Source organism: Ruditapes philippinarum, unplaced genomic scaffold (assembly GCF_026571515.1).
Source record: "Ruditapes philippinarum isolate M1 unplaced genomic scaffold, ASM2657151v2 ctg151_1_1_1_1, whole genome shotgun sequence".
NCBI classification, from domain to species: domain Eukaryota; kingdom Metazoa; phylum Mollusca; class Bivalvia; order Venerida; family Veneridae; genus Ruditapes; species Ruditapes philippinarum.
In genome coordinates, this window is record NW_026852309.1 from 381,246 (window position 1) to 401,883 (window position 20,638).

General features: G+C 35.1%; 2 protein-coding genes across 2 annotated transcripts; one reads left to right on the forward strand and one right to left on the reverse strand.

The window, feature by feature from the left end:
* Positions 1-282: 282 nt before the first annotated feature.
* On the reverse strand, positions 283-9,162 carry LOC132756378 (SPRY domain-containing SOCS box protein 1-like). The gene is made up of 4 exons (XM_060747441.1): positions 8,873-9,162; positions 2,521-2,906; positions 2,050-2,230; positions 283-1,056 (listed from the first exon to the last, which is right to left on the reverse strand). The coding sequence occupies exons 1-4, from the start codon at positions 8,895-8,897 to the stop codon at positions 977-979; spliced, it is 672 nt and encodes a 223-aa protein (XP_060603424.1). The 5' UTR covers positions 8,898-9,162; the 3' UTR covers positions 283-976.
* An 8,934-nt stretch (positions 9,163-18,096) lies between these two features.
* On the forward strand, positions 18,097-20,355 carry LOC132756165 (uncharacterized). The gene has a single exon (XM_060747166.1). It carries the CDS (start codon positions 18,097-18,099, stop codon positions 20,353-20,355), a length of 2,259 nt encoding a protein of 752 aa, XP_060603149.1.
* The last annotated feature ends 283 nt before the right edge of the window (positions 20,356-20,638 follow it).

Consider the following 20,638-nt stretch of genomic DNA (forward strand, 5'->3'; position numbering starts at 1 on the left):
CTGTCCCGGAACAAAATTATATTCTAATATATAAGAATGAGCAATAATGTCGTTCATTCATTTCGGCCCAAAAATTCCTTCCTTTAGCTTATACTCTTTCCGGGCATGACAAGTGACATGTCTCGACAGCGAATGGTGCATTTTTGTGCCTTCACTGGCGGATGGACTCCCAATAAATATATACTACAGACATAAATTTCGTGCATGCGCCAATCGCTAAAAGGGAAACATAACAACATATTTTTTTTATTCATTTCTAAAAGCATGGATATTTTTTTCTTCAAAATTAAAAAAAAATTAATAAAATAAATCATAAACTGCAGGCAGCAGAGATATATAAATTTGACACATTTAAGTTAATATTTACCCACACATACGTCTTTGGCAGTTTCAAAAATATCATTTAATTGTCAGTCATACGTCACGCATATTCCATTACATGTTTTGTAAGAGCTGTCAATTTTCAAGCCTCCTTTTAGAGAGTCGCAAATATATCAATAGCTACCTGTTTAGTTTCGTGTTAACATCACGTAAAGTATTACTTACAAACAAGAATAACAATGACAAGAAATTTCAAAAATTTCAACATCTTAATATACCGTGTCTTTATTATTAATAAATATCGCTTGGGCAAAAATGTTCGAATGAATCTTCTTTCCCAAGCCACTAGCATGGTTTATGAAAAAGTAAGTTCATGTTAATGAATGCCACTAAATGCATGCCACTTAATATATATCACTAAATGCAAACGATCTACTTTATCAACTTGCATTATTTCATTACCTCACTAAATGCGTCCTAGCCTTTCGAAAGTTTTAATTCTTTAACACGTATATAGGTATATAAAAATCTAATTTCGATATAGTTTATTTTAGAATCGTCTCTAAACATACTGTAATCGAGATTCGCTTTAATTTAAGAGATATAATTATAGTAAATCATCCGAACCACGTGACCACACGCACACATAAAATCATCATTTCAGCGGAATTTTGTTCACGAGGTTTGATATTTTTTTCAATCGCTTCTTCCGGAGAGGTCCTTCGATTTCTTTCCCTGAAACATAAGCAGAGTACTATAACTATACTAATAATTATACTAGGATATCTATACATCAATACTATGTATACATGTACATTTATATACAATTCATAAAACAAAAGTGATGATTTCAGTGTAAACTCATGTAAACTCGGCATTTATCGACCTTTTTTCGGATCTTACATATTTTATATGTAAGCTTACGACCATGTTCAAAACAAGTCCTTCTTACATTTCAATAACATCAACTCATCTTATTTAAAGACCGAGATCGACCGAATTCATATCTACGAGGCGGTTAGGGCTCGAGACTTATAATCTCGATAATGTGGGTTCGATTCCAGGGCTGGCCTCATAAAATAACTAATCGGTCTTTCGCATAAGACTTTGAAATCGAAGTCCCGTGTAAGAGTGCTTTAACACTTGACACATTAGAGAACCAGGAGAAGCTTCTGGAATTGGGGCATCTTTCTGTATTTTGCACTATCTTCGAAAAAGCTAAAATGACTAATTCTCTTCTGGAAGACTCGCCCATATGGGCAAACGGTGGCGAATTTAAATAAATTCAAATTCACGACAGTTTACACCTCTGTCGCTCCATTAAATTTTTCATGCCGAGCTTGATAAATTTTATATCAGATACTTGAATTGGTATTCTGTTTTCATTTTGATAAGAATTTCTGACTTTAAACTTCAGATGAAACAAAAACCTGTGATGAACCTCTCAAGTTCACGCCGCGCAGTAATATGCTAAGGGTAAGAAATAGTCCGAATGTAAGAGAGACTTAATGTTTAAATGTTTATTTGATTCAAAATTTATCAGTTTCATATTTTCAAACAAGTGCGTCTGTCTGATAAACCCGAAGGTGACTGATAAAGCTAAATCTATCAGGCATGCACTTCATCTGCAGAAATGAATATTTTGAAATGATAATACCTTTTTAAAGATGACAAAATACAGGATAATATATTTTTTTTCTTCATATTTTACAAGTATTAAGTTTTTACCTTTTCCTCTATATACAATGCCTATAATGGCACCTTTCTTAGATCCGGTCACTATTGGGTACAATGGCTCATCAGTTGAAATAACACCGGAATATGCCGTGCCAAAGAATTCGGTGTCAGACCCAAATTGCATCGTCCCTTCGTCTATGTCGAGGTACATGAAAAACCAATCTGGTAAAACCTGTAAACAGAATATAAAATAAGATAAAAATGTAAAACTGTTTACGGTTTCTTAATTCTACGCTCACGAAAAAAATAGTCCTGATCGATATGTAAATCAATTTCCTTTACTGTATATTATTTTGTTCTGGAAAAACGTAGCACTTAATACTTCCAATCTGGATAATATAACAGTGTGTTTTACATTTGATAAAATAGTCAAGCCTAGGCATGTTATTTTTAACTAACTTAAGAGGATGGTTGTAGTTGGATGTATTTGCAAGAATATCATTAACAACTGAGGAACGTCACCTTTTGCTGAGGGAATCTCGTAACTACTTTGTTGTCATGTATCACTTTCCTCGTCAGAAGATCAACAGCATAAGATCCGGGTCCCCCAACCAGTTTTGTGACGTCATTTCCGCCTAAAGCGGTGTTTACTGTCCCGAGACCTACACGTGCCCCGCTAGCTCTTAAGTGAACAGGGTATATAAATTCAATGACATGTCGTCCACTGGAAAAACTTCTGCTCCATCGAGCGCCATCTATTTTGTTCTTTTCTGAACCGATCAGCTCGACTGTGTTGTTATTGATTGGTCTAAAACCGAGGGAAAATGCCGATATTTTGTCCCGGAAGAACTCGTCCCTAAACTGTACAGCATGTGTCCATCTAGGTTTTAGAGCGTTGACATCAGACACTGCAATGTGTGAAACAATAAAGTTATTTTAGAAATATTTAAAAGGAAAGAAGTATCAAATATTCTATCACATACCGCTTTTCTGACTCCGTAATTATTTAGCAAATAGATATCAGTTTTGAGTGCGTTGTTGCGATCATTAATAAAACATTTGAACAACAACCGTGCGTAACTGTACAACAACGAACCCCCCTCCCTCCATAAAAATCACCCCAACGCAGGAAGACATAAAAAAAATTATAAAATATTTTGTACTAGTTTGGGCGGAGAAGTAATATCCCTGTCGTCATTTTGTTCTTGACGTCACATTTGACGTCATGTAACGTGTAAGTTGTGTATGGATCAAGCTATAATGCAAATCTACTGCCTTGTCAGAAGTACTACGGAAGGCCGGTGGTGACATTTCTCGGGTTCATTTTCACGAATTCACAATTTCAACATACAGAATTCACGAAATCTCGATTTCAACTTAATGAATTTTAGATTCCATCTTCACGATTTCATAATTTCAACTTCAAAAATTCAACTTTACGAATTCAACTTAATCAATTCACGTTTTGAACTTTATCAATTCACGTTTTGAACTTCGTGAAGTTGAAATCGTGAAGTTCAAAACATGAATTCATGAAGTTCAAAAGTTGACTTCGTGAAATTGAAATCGTTAATTCACGAAGCTGAAATCGTGGATTCCGGATGTTGAAAACGTGAAATCAGGAAGTTTAAATTGTGAATTCACGAAAATGAAATCGGGAATTCATGAAGTTGAAATGTTCCCACCGGTCTTTTGTAAAGTACCTTCTATAGATGTACTGAACTGAACTAAGAAAAGTCTATTATGTAAACTTATCAAATCGCATGCTTTCTTGATACTATTAAAACATATTCTTTTTGGAAAGAATATGCAATATTATTGATCCGCTAACAATATATGGTAACTTTCAAATGCGATACAGGTCGTAAAAATACGACATATTACGTCCATCTCCGTGTTAAAACAAGTGTTGATAATTGTCAAATAACAAACCGCGCGAACTCGGCATGTTTCAGAAAAAAATTAGTTGAATGAATTCACCAAACCTCAACAGCTTGATATAATTGTGGCCTAGAAAAATATATTTTGTAATATTAAACAGGTACATACGGAAGAGCATTAGTGCCAGGTGTATGTTTTTTATTAACTCGAAATTTCGAGTAACTAACTCGAAATTTCGAGTTACTAACTCGAAATTTCGACTTACTTATCTCGAAATTTCGAGTTACTAACTCGAAATTTCGACTTACTAACTCGAAATTTCGAGTTACTTATCTCGAAATTTCAAGTTAGTTAGTCGAAATTTCGACTTACTTACTCGAAATTTCGACTTACTAACTCGAAATTTCGACTTACTTATCTCGAAATTTCGAGTTACTAACTCGAAATTTCGACTTACTTACTCGAAATTTCGACTTACTTATCTCGAAATTTCGAGTTACTAACTCGAAATTTCGACATACTTACTCGAAATTTCGACATACTAACCCGGCCAAAGTTATTAGTTAGATGGTATAAGATATAGTAGGGATAGCCGTTGAACGATGGAGATGGAGAAACGGGTGCCTGGGCAAAAACTATTGAAATTTAACTTAAACTTAGTAATGGCATGTACACACCCGACCTAAAAAATTCAAGGCTTCCTTTAATTTGTACGTTCAGGCGTTCTTAAGACGTTGTATTGTATCCCATCTGTTCGAACATATCTTTTCACTAATCATATTCTTCTCATCCCTGTAAAAAAAACCGATCCTATACTTCACGTGTGGGACATCTGTACGAATCCGTTAGGGCCATCGCCTATGAATGGTTGAATCTAAAACGGGATAGTCGATAGTACGATGGTGAAAACGCGAAATTACGAAACTACGATGGGTGAAAACGCGAAAGCACGATGATGAAAACGCGATGGTACGATGATGAAACGCGAAAAAATCACGAAACTACGATAGTGAAAACGCGACAGTACGATGATGAAAACACGATAGTTATCGCGTTTTCATCATCGTAGTATCGTACTGTCGCGTTTTCATCATCGTACTTTCGCGTTTCATCATCGTGCTTTTCGCGTTTTCACCATCGTAGTTTTCGTGATTTCGCTGGTTTTCACCATCGTACTATCGCCCCGAAACTATCGCGTTTCAGATCAACACATTCATAGGCAATGGCCCTAACGGCATTCCGTACATCTGAGGAAAGTGTCGCGGCGTCGTGGCCAAAATAGGGGCGTGCTGAGGCCTTTGTCAAAATTGTTGGACTGACTATATTTCTTGTAAAATCGGATGCTTTTATATTCCCAACATATATATTATAACAAGTATCACTTTTATCAACTTTATCAAACGCAATATGAATCAAAGTATTAGTAATAATGAATAATGTTACAAAAACATTATTTGTATAAAGAAACGTGACAGACTAACTGGCGTATACACGTCATTTAAAACTTATTTAAACACATGATATTGCACAGTTTACAATAGGGTTGGGTTTTGGACTTGTTGTTTCTCCATATGATGGTTTTATGTGTGCTTAAGAAAAAGAAACAACCCGGTTAACACGGAAATGTGGAAAGTGTTGATTTTACATCCCCCCTCCACAAAAAAGCGAAGGATATGTTCAGTATGTGTGGACAATTTGACCCTATAAAATTGTTCTGTTAAATAAATGTTAAAGGTGCTCTGTCAATGTGCAACAGCTACACACGAAAGAAAGTATCTTGAATTCAATCCTTGCTTTCACCGGCAACCAATGAAAGTCGTGCAATGTAAGTCGAAATTTCGAGTTACTAAGTCGAAATTTCGAGTTAGTAAGTCGAAATTTCGAGTTAGTAACTCGAAATTTCGAGATAAGTAAGTCGAAATTTCGAGTTAGTAACTCGAAATTTCGACATACTAACTCGAAATTTCGACTTACGTTAGTAACTCGAAATTTCGAGATAAGTAAGTCGAAATTTCGAGTTAGTAACTCGAAATTTCGAGTTAGTAACTCGAAATTTCGAGTTAATAAAAAACATGCACCTGGCACTAATGCTCTTCCGTAGGTACATAATGAAGACAGACATATTGCTTTTCTTTTTATAATGATGATTTTTTTTTTAAATTAAAATTTCTCTAACTCAAAAATGATCATATTAACGGTATCACAATAAATGAAATAGATCGGCAAATGCTCAATTTTGATATCCATATGGGAGTACATCACCATATTTTCCGTGTTTTATATACATACGTACAAAATATATACCTGACCATACGGTTATTTGTTAGAGCTACAGCTAGTAATCACGTGATGATCATCTTATTTAGACTTTTAGACTTTTAGATTAATCATGGCATATTTTATATTCTGTAAATGTATACATATATGTGAGTTATTTTTATTACTTTTTTTTGTTTCTGAAGTCATTGTAAATGTATATAATTCCATTGTAAAGCGCCTTTGAACATTTTATTTTTTGAGAAGGGCGCTATAAAAATGTGGTAATTATTATTATTATTATTATTATTATTATCACATGATAATGTCAAGATGGCGGATACGCCAAAGAAATCGTTGAACAATTGTTTTATATGTAATAAACACACGAAACAGCGACATTGTAACTTGAGCTCTAGTGTGAAGCCTGTCGATATGTTTAAAAACATTTCATTTTTGTTAAGTGTAGAATCGAAATTATTAATTACTTGAATGATTTCACTTTCGAAAGCAGCCATTGTTTTGGCAAAAACGATGTGATATTAAAATTTATTTTCATAATATTTATGTTTCCGATATTTTTCTTTATTTTAGTTCACATCTAACACGTTACGGTCTTAAAACATAGGCAAAACTGTGTTTACTTTTTAAAATCAAAATTGAAAAAAATCATATCGTCAAAAAGTTGATCTAATTCTGTAAGGGGAGATCACTGCGTTGGAGATTGGAAAGGTAAGTGTCAATACCAAAACGCACTTACAATTGGAAACTACATCTAAAGTTTCGCTGTAATATGAACCATATCGCTGACAGCTTTATGTGTGAAACATGGCATGCCATCCGAACGATGAACAACATAAAAGTTGATGAGTCAACATAGGCGTTGATTTGTTAAACAACAGATATCTTTAAAAAGATACTCTGGAGAGGTAAAATTGCATTTACTTGCATGGTGTCTTTCGGTATACACAACATTGTTTTCCACGGATCGTGGACATTATTGGTCGTCTTGTCATTTTGTAATGAAATTTATAACTCGAAAACTTCGTATGTTGAATAAGATATTCTCTAGAGAATTAATGAAAAATTATTCAAAAGCAGGATAAATATTTATTAGGAAGAAGAGATCTCAAATATCCGAGAAATTTAACTAGAAAATATGTTTCCGATACTCCGGACGTGTATACGTATCGGAAAGATCCTTAAGATTACTGTACCAATATTAGATTGGCCAATGAAATTCCTGGATTTCAGTTTGCAATTTTAAAATGACCAATAAAAAACCTTCTAATATTCAGTTCTTCTCTGTAAATTTTACAGGAAGTCAAATCGATCTCAGACAGACTTTGTCCGAAAAAGAAATCAATCATTTAGTGCATTCATTGATTTCTCTAAGGTTTTTGATTCACTAAAATCTACTCTGGCAAACGTTAATTGACCCTTAACCTCCTGGACCTGAAAGCGACTGATTAAACTTGTTCACTAGTTGACCAGACTCTATAATCTTGGCTGCTCTTTTTGTGTAATTTGTAAGTGAAATTCACTTAAACTTGAAAGATAACTGTGCCAAATTCAAAGCAGGGTAAATCCATTATGCAATTTCAGCGGTTACAAATATTGGTTTGTCAACCACACTTCCATCAGCAGTGAAATCAACTTCTCAGAAGTATTTTATGTGAGTTCTTGTAAACTGATAGATTGGGTATCTATAGGTGCATCCATTTCAGATGTAAAGTCACAGTCTTGTATAGGTCAGAGCATTGCGATTATTCCTTGGTGACTCAAGGTGAATTGGTTTGACAACCTATTCTAACAGATCGATGGTTGTCAGTATGTTACTATTTATGTATTGAGCTAAGCATAGAGGATGTAGGAATTGGAAAATTATTGCAAAGGATAGCATCAGAAAACATCGACTGGATAGATAGCTGTATATAGAGGATATTGAATAAGTGTTTCTGTTTGTTTGTTTGTTTCATTTTACACATTTTCCCAACAGTATTTCAGTCATATAGGCGGGTAGTTTCCTAACCATCGTTCCTAGAGAGTTACACTAGTACTAGACTACCTTCCTCCGTGCTAAACTACCAAAGAAAGCATCTCCCGGGGATCGAAGTGTAGGTTCAATACTGAATTTATTAAACAAGTTGAACAGAATCATACGACAGTTTGGTGGCCTTAATTTTTTGTCAACGAGTTTAATAAATTTAGTAATGAAGCTTCTAGGATGTAATTTTCTATTTATAACATATCAAAAATAAGAACGTTAATTATAAAGCAAAAACAAGTGTCCACATTTTTCTTTTAGTTACGTATGACATGTATGAATTTACAAGTTCATTATATAACGGCGAAATGACGTCATCCTAAGCATGCATTTCAGTCGGGATATACGACAGAATATAGCCTTTCTGACATAATTATAACTGTCAGCTGGCGTTTCCAGTCATAATCATCTCATTCATGCCAGCATAACGTGTATTCGTCCTCATATAGTTTAGTTTTTCCCTCGCACCCATCTGTATCCGTTGGGTTTTCGTCTGCGTATTCGTGCAGTTTTACGTTCAATCTGATCTTTGAAATTAAAGTCACTGAAACTAGAAGCCAACAGTCCTAAACTCAATGTTGATTAATTCAGTAATGTAGGTTTAACCAATTAAACAAATGTGCATGCACCCCCCGCCAAAAAGATGAGTTGATGTTATATATTAAAATTGCACTCAATTTATTTGCTTACCTGCAATACTTGCACAGGTACCCATGTGTAAATGTCCTCATCATGTTAAAATCATGAAATTATTTGAAAGTCCATTTTTTCACATTCATTTGTAAAACATGTATATATAAATATCGGTTGCAAAAATGTTAAGTAACTTTTATATTTAACAATTAATAATTTCAAGTTTAAACTTCCTATCTGAATAACTGAATAACTTCACTTCGCATTTGAATATTTGATCTTATGAATAGTAAAATGTTTGTAACAGAATATCTTATTTTCACTTGTAAACCTCGTTTACCATTGAATCAATATTTTCAATAAATGTTTAAATATTTAAACTACAGCTTGTATCTACTTTGGGAATAAAAAAATATACACGTTCTATCTATTCAATACGGTTTAAATCGCTACTCTATAATTGCGAACGTGTTTACAAATAGCACCCTGTGTCAATACAGATGAATACTATCTAAATTGTTAATCTATCGGTACACCACCAGGAGTACTGCATGGCGTACAGTGTCTCCTTCGCCAATTATCTATCAATCATTCAGCTATCAAATAAACACCGGGGGCCACATATGGATCTCAAAAATGAGCATCGGTAAAAAAAAATATATGTGAATTTCCGCTGCTCTTAATGCGAGGTTTTACTCCATATGTGAAGGTGATAATAAATCAATCACAGGGTAAGTTTTCAACATTTTAAAAATTTATATAAAATTCAAAGCTTTTCATTTTAAAGGAAATCGAAATGTGATTCTAATCTCCTGTCTTTTCTCACATCTGTAACAGCGGAAATTCATATATATATTTTTTACCAATGCTCAATTTTGAGATCCGTATGGGGTTCAACCCCGTGATAAGGTAAGTAAGTAAGAAGAAGTGTATTGATGGAAGAGAATTTTCGCCAGTACATGCATGTTGATACCTCCCATTACAGAAGACTTAATCAAAAACATTAAAGGTCCATTATACCTCACAAATGCTTTTAATTTTATTCCTCAAAAGCTTTTATTAATTTGGTGTACTTTAAATTAAATGTATCAAAAACATTACTCATTGGCCAGTTTATTGCTATTTGGCAATAAGTTCAACTATAGTGAATAAGTATTTTGTATGGAAGTCAAAACATTACTTTGCTTACATATGCAGTTTATGCATTTTGCTACAATGTACTATAATTACACAATATTTCACATTTATCGCCTCTTTCTTCAGGTAGCATGCATCTACCATTCTCTAAAACCACTATTTAAACATTATATAATTCATATTTGATCATTCTTAAGAAGTTAAAAAAATATCTGTTTCTGAGGCATAATGTTCCTTTAAAAACTTTATAGACTTGAAAATCATAACTCTCTCTTACATATTTGTTTCGTCATTGCTGATTGAAAATGTCATATACGATTTAATCCGTTGTATAATGAAAAAATATTATGGTTATAAACTTGAACATTCATATATAGAATGCAAATTTGCATATGTTGGACTCCTGTATTATTTCATTTATGTCCGGGTAAAACTCTCAAAGTAATAATTTGAAAACTTTCAAAAAATTAAATTACAACACTAGGACGGCGTTCTTACGGCGTCCAAAGAAAATTCAGAACGCCAATATGAGCGCAGTTAGATCGCAAACATCGCAGCAGCATCGCCCGCCACAGCATCGTAGTGGCATCGCAAATAACATCGACCAACGGCGCGCATTTTGAGTATGATAAAAAGAAACGCCGTCACTCGGCGTTCTGATAAGAGCGCAGTGGGATCGCAGTAATGATGTCGTAACTACTCCTACAACGCAACAGGAGCGCCATGAAAAAGCAAAAGGAACGCTGGGTGAACGCGGTGGTTATCCACCGTACTTGTACGGAGATTGTGCGGCGTCTCTACCGCGTTTATACTGCCTATGCACGACTTGTATATGGAGTGCAATATGAGCGCCTTAAAAGCGTAGTTGAAGAGTAAAGGACGCCGTAGAAGCGCAGTCCGAACGCAGACAATAATGAATTGCCAATTAAAACGCCGTTGAAACTCCGTTGCATCGCCTTTGTTATAAATCCTTGTCACATAAACCCCTGAGCGCAGTAAGATCGCAAACGTCGAAGAAGCATCGCCACAGCATTGTAGTGGCATCGCATAGAACACTGACCAACGGCGCGCATTTTGAAAATGCTGAAAATAAACGCCTTCACTCGGCGTTCTGGTTAGAGCGCAGTGGGGTCGCAATAAGGACGCCGTAGCAACTCAGTAGCATCTCCTACAACGCAAAAGGAGCGCCGTGAAAGCGCAGACGGATCGCCGGGTGAATGTGGCGGTTATCCACCGTGCTTGTACGGAGATTGTGCGGCGTTTCTACTGCGTTTATACTGCCTATGCACGACTTTTATATGGAGTGCAATGTGAGCGCCTTAAAAGCGTAGCGGCATAGTAAAGGACGCAGTAGAAGCGCAGTCCGAACGCAGACAATTGCAAATTAAAACGCCGTGGAAACTCCGTTGCATCGCCATGATCGTCGTAAGGATGTCATGAATACGCCGTGAAGTCTCCTTGTCATAAAAATGTCACATTTTTTATTGCGATCTAACGGCGCTTTGTTATAAATCCTTTTCACATAAACCGCTGAGCGCAGTAAGATCGCAAACGTCGAAGAAGCATCGCCACAGCATTGTAGTGGCATCGCATAGAACACCGACCAACGGCGTGCATTTTGAAAATGCTTAAAAAATGCCTTCATTCGGCGTTCTGGTTAGAGCGCAGTGAAATCGCAGTAAGGACACCGTAGCAACTCAGTAGCATCTCCTACAACGCAACAGAAGCGCCGTGAAAGGGCAGACGGATCGCCGGGTGAACGTGGCGGTTATCCATCATGCTTGTACGGAGATTGTGCGGCGTCTCTACCGCGTTTATACTGCCTATGCACGACTTTTATATGGAGTGCAATGTGAGCGCCTTAAAAGCGTAGCGGAATAGTAAAGGACGCAGTAGAAGCGCAGTCCGAACGCAGATAATCGCCAATTAAAACGCCGTGGAAACTCCGTTGCATTGCCATGATCGCCTTGAGGATGCCACGAAGACGCCGTGAAGCATCCATGTCATCAAAAATATCATATTTTTATTGCGACCTCACGGTGCTTTGTTATAAACCCATGTCACATAAACCCCTGAGCGCAGTTAGATCGCAAACGTCGCAGCAGCATCGCCACAGCATCGTAGTCGTAGTCGTTTTCTTTCATACATTTGCATCTACATATTATATAACAACACTTCATCATGTGATTCAGAGTATTTTATATATTCGTTAAGCACATTGTCTTAACCAGACGATTTATTGCTTCTAAGTGCATTAATACATTTTTTCTATTTCATCCCTTGTAATTCGGCAATTTAAAGTATTGTTAGTACCCGCTATATCGATATTACGGATATTTTCAAAACCATCTGTGTCATGCTCAACATTATTATTAGCCCCATTTACACTGTCCCGGTAATGGCAACGGTATCGCTATGTTGTCTTAAACCGGTGAACCGGGGTGTTCCGTGGTGTTTTTTTTTCTAAAAATTCAAATTCCGTTTACACATCCCCAACAGAGCCCAGGTGTTTTCTAAGTTAAGTGCCCGATATATAGCACCGGATATATACGGTAAGTGCCGATGCTAACCCGGTGTATCCCCGAATGAGACCCGACTAATCACGGTTTCATCACGGTCCATTCCGACCATCGCCGATTTTGTCACGGTTTAGCTACGGGTGATGCCGGTACTGTCTCGGTGTCACCCCAGTAATGCGCCAATGCTTCCCGGTTCAAGTTTATGAGAATAAAACTGCTAGACCACATTGACATCAATCATTTGGTAAAAAGACAACAGAGGTGCCACCCAAAGGAAAGGGAAACAAAGTTGGGAAAACATTGTTTTCGACGCATACAGCTAGGTTGAGGTACCTTTGGAAACGACTCAGGGAAGGAAAGGAAATAGCAGAGAATGGCCTTCTTCGTCTTCACTTAACAAAATTATCCAAAGAAGCACTTCAAGTGTATATATACCTGTTCTTTAAATTGCCTGCTATTGACACAAGGTCGTGACGTCACTGTCTATCACTGTTGAAACACCGGAACTTGTCGAAATATCCGGGACATTACGGGGTCCAACCGGAGCGTTGTCGCCAGTAACCGCAATGTACCCTGACTCTACCATAGCTCTGCCTGTTTTTACATTGTGTCATCACCGGGGCTCTGCCATGTTTTGACATTGATTAATACGCATTCCGGTTTACTACGGGTTGTCACGGTATGGATGGGGTATAGATACGTAGTTCCCAGTCGTTTCCCGGTACTTAGCCGATAGAACACGTTTCTGGGCTTCCTTCCCGGTAGGTGCCGGTGAGCCACGGTTGTATTAAACATTTTAATACAACCTTGGTGATCTCCCGGTTTGTCTTGTTTCACCAAGGTTTGACCCGGTACTTCACGGAATCGCTACGGCCCTACGCCAGTTTACCACTGTTAATCCCCGTGGACTAAACCGTGGCAAACCGGGACGCTATATTTAGCTATCCTGTCACAAAGTGACATGGTAAGCTTTTGTTATCACAATTCGTCCAGCGTCCGCCCGTCCGTCGTCCGTATGTCCGTTAACTTTTACTTTAAACGACATCTTTTGATAAACCACTTAATCAATTTCATCAAAACTTAAAAGGAATGTTCCTTTGGTGGTCACCTTTAAAAATGTTCAAATAATTAAAATCCATGCAAAACTCTGGTTGCCATGGCAACCGAAAGAAAAAAACTTAAAAAGATCTTCTATTTAAAAAAACCGCCCGAGGGTCATTGATTTTCATTATATGTATATAGTAAAAACTTATAAAACCTTATTTTAAAAACCCAAAGGAGGCCAGAGCTTAGAAATTTAGCTTGGAACATCTTCTAGTGAGTTTCTACCAAGTTTGTTTTTAAAAAAGCCCTGGGGTAACATTTGGACCCACATGGGTCATTGATTTTACATATTTGTACACATATTTTGGAACTGTTGATTTCCCTTAGCAATAGCAACCAGTGATGTTTTTACACATGCACTATTTCAGATACAAATATTAACTGTGTGATATCAGTTTAAGATTTAAATTTTATATCTTCTTTTGTTTATAGTATACAATTGTACTTGTTCCTTGTCATGGAAAGTTTCTATATTCAGATGAGCAATTTCAGGGCCATCATGGCCCTCTTGTTATTAATGCAATTGCTTGACATTACGCTGTTAGCTCTAATTTGAAAATGAATCAACGCGTGACCATCCGAGTATAAATTATCAAGGTAAGTTATTTGGAAGTCATTTAAGAGTGGGTATCCATCTAATGATGAAATTAAATAAGCAATGACTGTAACATTTCTAAAAGTCATATTGTCAATGTTTTTATCTGTTCCTAACCTTCCATTTATAATTACTAAATTATTGTTTTTACATATATCTATCAGTTTATAACCGTGGTTTTCTTGTCCCTACACTTCCGGGTGTCACTTTTACCTCTTAGTTGCATGACTGCTTTTTGACAGTATCAAAATCAAAATGTTGCGATAAAAAGTAAAGCCAGTAGTATAGTCTTACATTTCAGCAGTTTGAGCATTAAAATCCCCGAACAAATATACAATATCATACTTATTACAAATTTCAGTACTTCATTTTCAAACAATTCAAACTCGTTATTACTGTAATAATATCTAGATTGCATAGGCGGTATATAAACTGTGCCGATTAAATAATATCATAATGAAGACCAGAGAACTTGTTGCTAAGTTTTAGCAAAAAATGTAATCCGTTTTTATTAAATTGTTTCTATAAAAGGTATATTACTCTTTTAAATAAATGTCATTGTCCCGATTTATCGGTGTTTGTTTGTTGTTTGATTGTTTGTTGTTTTCTTGGCTTATTTACAAATGTGTATCCGTAAACAAAAATACTATCTGTTTTTACAAGTTTGGCTACGGACACAAGAACTATGTCAAAATTAACTAAATTGGGGAAGTTACATATGTTGAACGGATTTGATCCAAGCAAACTTTCATCCATACATTTATCTAAGTGATAAAAGTATATTATGCAAATAAATCTTTTATCTTTTATCTCTTTTTTTATTTTTCCAGCGTGACCACCGATTTTTACTTTTGTGTTTTGTAGGCTATATCTCGGTCATTTTTTTGCAAGCTCATGTTACACTCTAAACGTATCAGTCGATGTCGAACAAGGAAGATGAATTGTACAATAAATCTGAAGTAATTTATTTTCTTCCTCGTTTAAAGTGGATTGGTCTACAGGGGCAAAATTTCCTATAAGTATTTTAAATGTTGATAAAAACAGAAATGTATCATTTGGATATTGTTATAAAATATTTCTTGGAAAAAAATGTTGATAGAAATTCAAGTGATACGTTTTAACAGTTTAATGATGAATAATGAGATATTTTGTACTAGAACACTTTATTATCTGCAATATAAAGATATATAAAAACGAATCGTGTATTTCACACTCACTGTCAACATCCGTATTATTTTGTTCTCAATTTTATTTACAATAACACTCAGTTTGTATAATGTGCAAATCAAATATGAAAACATATAAAAGAAATAGGTCACTGTGATACTTTCACAAAACAAAAATAATTATTAAATATAGAGGACAACAATATAGATTTATGTTTGTAAGCTGATATGTCATATATTAAAAACTAGTTCTAAATTATTTTTTTATAATAAATAGACCACGTGGTTAAGGGAATTTCGTTTCAGTACTCTATCTTTCGTGGTTTGTTGTCACATACAATATTAAATACTCCAAGAATAAATATTTATGTCATTACAAAATTTCCATTATAGACCAATTCACTTTAATTTTTTGATTATTTGGATCGAACTGGTTGATCGTATCACAAACCATGCGAGGGAATATACCTGATGAATAAACCATGTGTTTGAAAGGTAAGTTTTAGTTCTAATGTTTTAAAGAATATACCTGACGAATAAACCATGTGTTTGAAAGGTTAGTTTTAGTTCTAATGTTTTAAAGAATATACCTGATGAATAAACCATGTGTTTGAAAGGTAAGTTTTAGTTCTAATGTTTTAAAGAATATACCTGATGAATAAACCATGTGTTTGAAAGGTAAGTTTTAGTTCTAATGTTTTAAAGAATATACCTGATGAATAAACCATGTGTTTGAAAGGTTAGTTTTAGTTCTAATGTTTTAAAGAATATACCTGATGAATAAACCATGTGTTTGAAAGGTTAGTTTTAGTTCTAATGTTTTAAAACCAGAGAAACAACGTATAAATTATGACAAAATGACAAAACAGGAATTAAAGAACAAGAAAGACTACAAGTTGTATCTGTTCTGCTACAGTTGCAAAAACCATCTTAACGCCAGTAAAACGTAAATCAAATCATCGTTCATTTCAGGATAAAAGTTCAACTCATTAAAGTGAATTGGTCTATAATTGAAGGTCTGTAATACAATGAATTATTACATAATTTGATTATTCGATTTACTAAACACATCAACAAACCACGAAACAATCATACTTGTTTGAAAGTGTAAGATACATGACCAGATATTATAATTATAAATCTAGCAGATAATTAAAAGTTCTGGTACAGAAAATTAATATTGGTCATATTTGTACTCATTTCATCGTCGTTTGAAGTTATTACAATATATGAATGAATTATTGCACATGCTATCGTCGTTTGAAGTTTTTAAAATCTTTGAACGACGTAATGCACGTGAACTCGTCGTTTGAGGTAATTACAATCTTTGAACGGCTTACTGCACGTGCTGCCGTCGTTTTAAATCATAACAATCTATGAACGCCTTTATGCACGTGCTGACGACGTTTGAGGTAATTACAATCTATAAACGACTTACTGCACGTATTATCGTCGTTTTACCGTCTGATAATACATAAGTTGTAAGTTAATGCTATCGTCGTCTTGTATTAAAGTGAAGAGTGCTTTGCCTGAATTAGTGAATCTTATGATGCTTGAATTAGGTTCTTATTTAGGCGATTTTTATAGTATATATCAAATAGATGTTGGCTAGAAATTACCGAAATCACCAAAAAATATAACAAGGTAGTATTGTATGCTTGTAATTAAATACTTATTTGGGGTTTTTACCACATTTTATGCAAACCAGGAGATTTTATAAGCGAAATAAATAATCCTTTTTACGCACTTGTTTTATATGAGTTTTCATACTATAATTTATCGTTTCAAGAAGTCCCATTTTGTGTACATCTAAATTACTTTATTTTCATCATTTAATAAAATTGAAGCTGAGTATTTTTTACTATAGACCTCTTACTTAATAAGGCGTCAAATTGGAACTACTTCAGTGAAATGATCTCGCAATTTTGATTGTTTCTGTTATGTCAGATATGAAAGTTTAAAATTTAGTATTTTTTATTGTTTTTGTCTCTAATTGTAACTCTAGTCAAACGAAAACACGTAATAAAAGAAGGTATCATAAAATACAAATTCTAAATACCAAGGGATATGGCATTTGCTCTTTTCTCTCTTATAACCCGGGCAAAGTGCGTCGGTTTGTTTTCGTGTTCTACGTTCGATGCCTCGTATCCGAAGTATACGGGAAGAGCCGTTGTTTTACGATTGTGCCTCTTACTAGTTTCTATAACTGTGTCGATTTTAAATCAATTTTCTTTAATACTTTTCATGATATGCCCTGGATTGCTCGTAATTTTAAGTTATTAACATATAAATGAGCCGTGTCACGACAAAACCAACATAGTGAGTTTGCGACCAGCATGGATCCAGACCAGCCTGCGCATCCGCGCAGTCGGATCAGGATCCATGCTGTTCGCTTACCAACTCTATTACAAGTAGAGAAACTGATAGCGAATGCGCATGCTGGTCGCAAATGTTGGTTTTATTCGTGATGCGGCTCTTAATTAAAAACTTATTATGGCCAGTTTTAAAATTGCATTGTTAATGCGAACTTGTTTCAGGAAGTAGGCTTGTGTAATAAAGTCTAAAATAATGTAACTCGATTCTTAAAAAAATATCTTGCTTTCTTTTATCACGTGCAGTTTATTCACATACGAATGGTCGATTACATTAACAGAGGATCACTTGAGGAAGTATATGATATCAAAGTTATTCATCTGTATCTTCCAAATATCGTTAACTTCAACATATGTTATATTTGTCATACTGAGATATAGAAAGAAAATGATGGAAAAAATAAAAAGACGTTGTGTTGAAATACTTGTTATCTTCACTGTCTTTGTGAAACTTGGGAGTACGGATAGGATTGTCGAACATTGTAACGAAGTAAAGAGTACAAGTGTGATATGTAACTATATTCCAACGACATTGCCCAGACTGTACAAACATGTCCGTATTGTAGACTTGGACAGAAAAGGAAGAGAATTCACAATAAATAGTTCCAGTTTTATTCATGAAAGCTGGGCTAAAGTTCAAACAATCGAGTTCAATGGCACAACAGAACAGGGCGATACTTCTTGGTGTACCTTCTCACGAGAATGCTTTAAAGGATTAATATCATTAAAAGAAATGAAAATCCACGTCGGTTGTTTTGATCTTGATGCATACGCTTTCGTCGGTTTACAAGCAGTCCATACATTAGATGTAAGCAAATCTCATCGTCTATTGATACAAACTTTGCTAAAAGCTCTGGAAGTGAAAAGTGCTTTGCCGGCATTACAGACTCTTATCATGTCTGATATTGGCACTTATTGGAGCAACGCTAATACCATTAATCAAAAAGATGTGGATTATATTGTACCGAGAAATATTACAAAAATTGATTTAAGCGGTACCCAGATGAACTTCGTCAATATGACCGCGATTCATAAAACACTCCACACTCTAGAAAGTTTAAATATGTCATATACAGTTATAGACAATGTATGGACAGAAAATATCGTTGAACAAGGTTTGCTAAATTTGATGGTTTTTGACCTGGCTAATTGTATCCTACCAGCAAGAGCAATTCCTAATTTTCCAGGGAAATATGTTTTTGCCAACATAGCAATTAATATTTCCCAAATTAAAAATATTGAACTGAACAAAATCTTTACTAACCCTTTGATTTCGAATCTGAGCGGGATAATCCCTTCTGCAACATCATTTTGGGGTTATAACATTACAATAACCATTGATGAACCGCAAAACTGGAAGGTAAAAGAGCTGATTTTAAGAAATAACAATTTAAGATACTTAGATGTTGATTTTGTATGTCCAGTGTACAAATTAAGGTCTGTCTTACATATTGATTTATCACACAATGGTTTGGAAATGGTGTATCCTTGTGAGTGCATTCCTAATCTAGAAACATACATTCTATCTAATAACAAATTGTTTGAAATGCTAGGGAAAAGGTCGGACCGTTTTGGAAAGTTGCTTGCTTCTTATAGTAAACTACATGTTATCAACTTAGCAAACAATCGTCTTGGAGAAATTCCTAAACATATGTTCAAGCATAACAAAGAACTTGTTAAAATTGATCTTTCTTTTAACCAACTTGAACAGTTACACTTTGATTTTGTGGACTTGCATTATCTACGTGTTTTAGATGTTAGTAACAATAACATAAAAGTTCTCGACGAGATATCCATTAACAACCTTAATGCAGTTCCATGTGAAAGTTCGAACATATATGTGGACGATCATTGTATAGTCGTAATGAAATCAAATCCATTGCTTTGTTCAACATGTGACTGCAAGTCGTCTATCCAATGGCTCCTTATATCAATGGAGTTCAATTTGGAACAACAGGCGTTGGTTTGCATATCCGATGATGGCACATTTAGAAAAATCGAAAAATCGGTTGTAAAAAGAATTCAGAATATATGTAACAGAAAACTTGTCATCATTACATCCACTGTTTGCATAATAGTTACTTTTATGACGCTGTGTATAATTGGAATAATACTTCACCGAACAATGAGAAGGCTGAAGCGAAAGAGGAAGATGGAAAATGTTTTAGCCAGATTGAAAGAAGGTGAGGGACAGTATGAGTTTGTTGCTTTTCTGTCATACAGCAGTGATGATTATCAATTTGTACATGATCACGTGATAGACCAACTGAACGAGAACCTTCAATTGATCATTGAGACAGATCGAAGACTTTTGTGTACCGGAGACCAAGATGTTCGCCTTGGATTCAATGTTCCTGATGAAACAGTACTATGCCTGAACAGAGTTTCCGTGGTCATAGTTCTTGTGTCAGATACATTTTGTCGGAATCTTTACTGTAAAAACGAGTTTGATCAGGCATTTTTACAGCAAAAACCCATCGTTTTCATGCGATTAGGAAATGTAGACGAGCAGTTAATGATGCCAACTTTGAAGAGTTTGTACAAGAATGGCGCCAGCATTCTTTGGGAATTTAAAAATGGAGAGCTTGTACTAAAAGACACATGGGAAAGTGTATGTTCGCTTGTGCTGGAAAAGGTGCAGGTTTAGTTATACATCTGTATAATGTAAAATGGTGTTTAAAAATGAAAAACAGTATGTTATTTTTTTTTGTAAATCTACTCCACCTTTTTATATAAAAATTGTAAGATTTTGATTAAAATGTACAATGAGCGAGCATCGATTATATCTTAACAAGTGGGATAAAGAAGACGATGCAATAGTATAAGGTTATAATACATTGTTGAGTAATCGTTAAACCTTTATTGGGTGATGCGCTAGCCGAGTCCAATTTAATTAGATTCTGCAACTGTGAACGAGACGCATAGAATGT

Excerpts from the sequence above, each read along its gene's own strand:
- LOC132756378 (XM_060747441.1), bottom strand. The coding sequence starts at position 8,897 with ATGGGTACCTGTGCAAGTATTGCAG. Across the intron at positions 2,231-2,520 it reads CGAGATTCCCTCAGCAAAAG|GTTTTACCAGATTGGTTTTT; the intron begins GTGACGTTCCTC and ends TTCTGTTTACAG. Across the intron at positions 1,057-2,049 it reads CATTGTATATAGAGGAAAAG|GGAAAGAAATCGAAGGACCT; the intron begins GTAAAAACTTAA and ends CTTATGTTTCAG.
- LOC132756165 (XM_060747166.1), top strand. The coding sequence starts at position 18,097 with ATGATGGAAAAAATAAAAAGACGTTGTGTTGAAATACTTGTTATCTTC.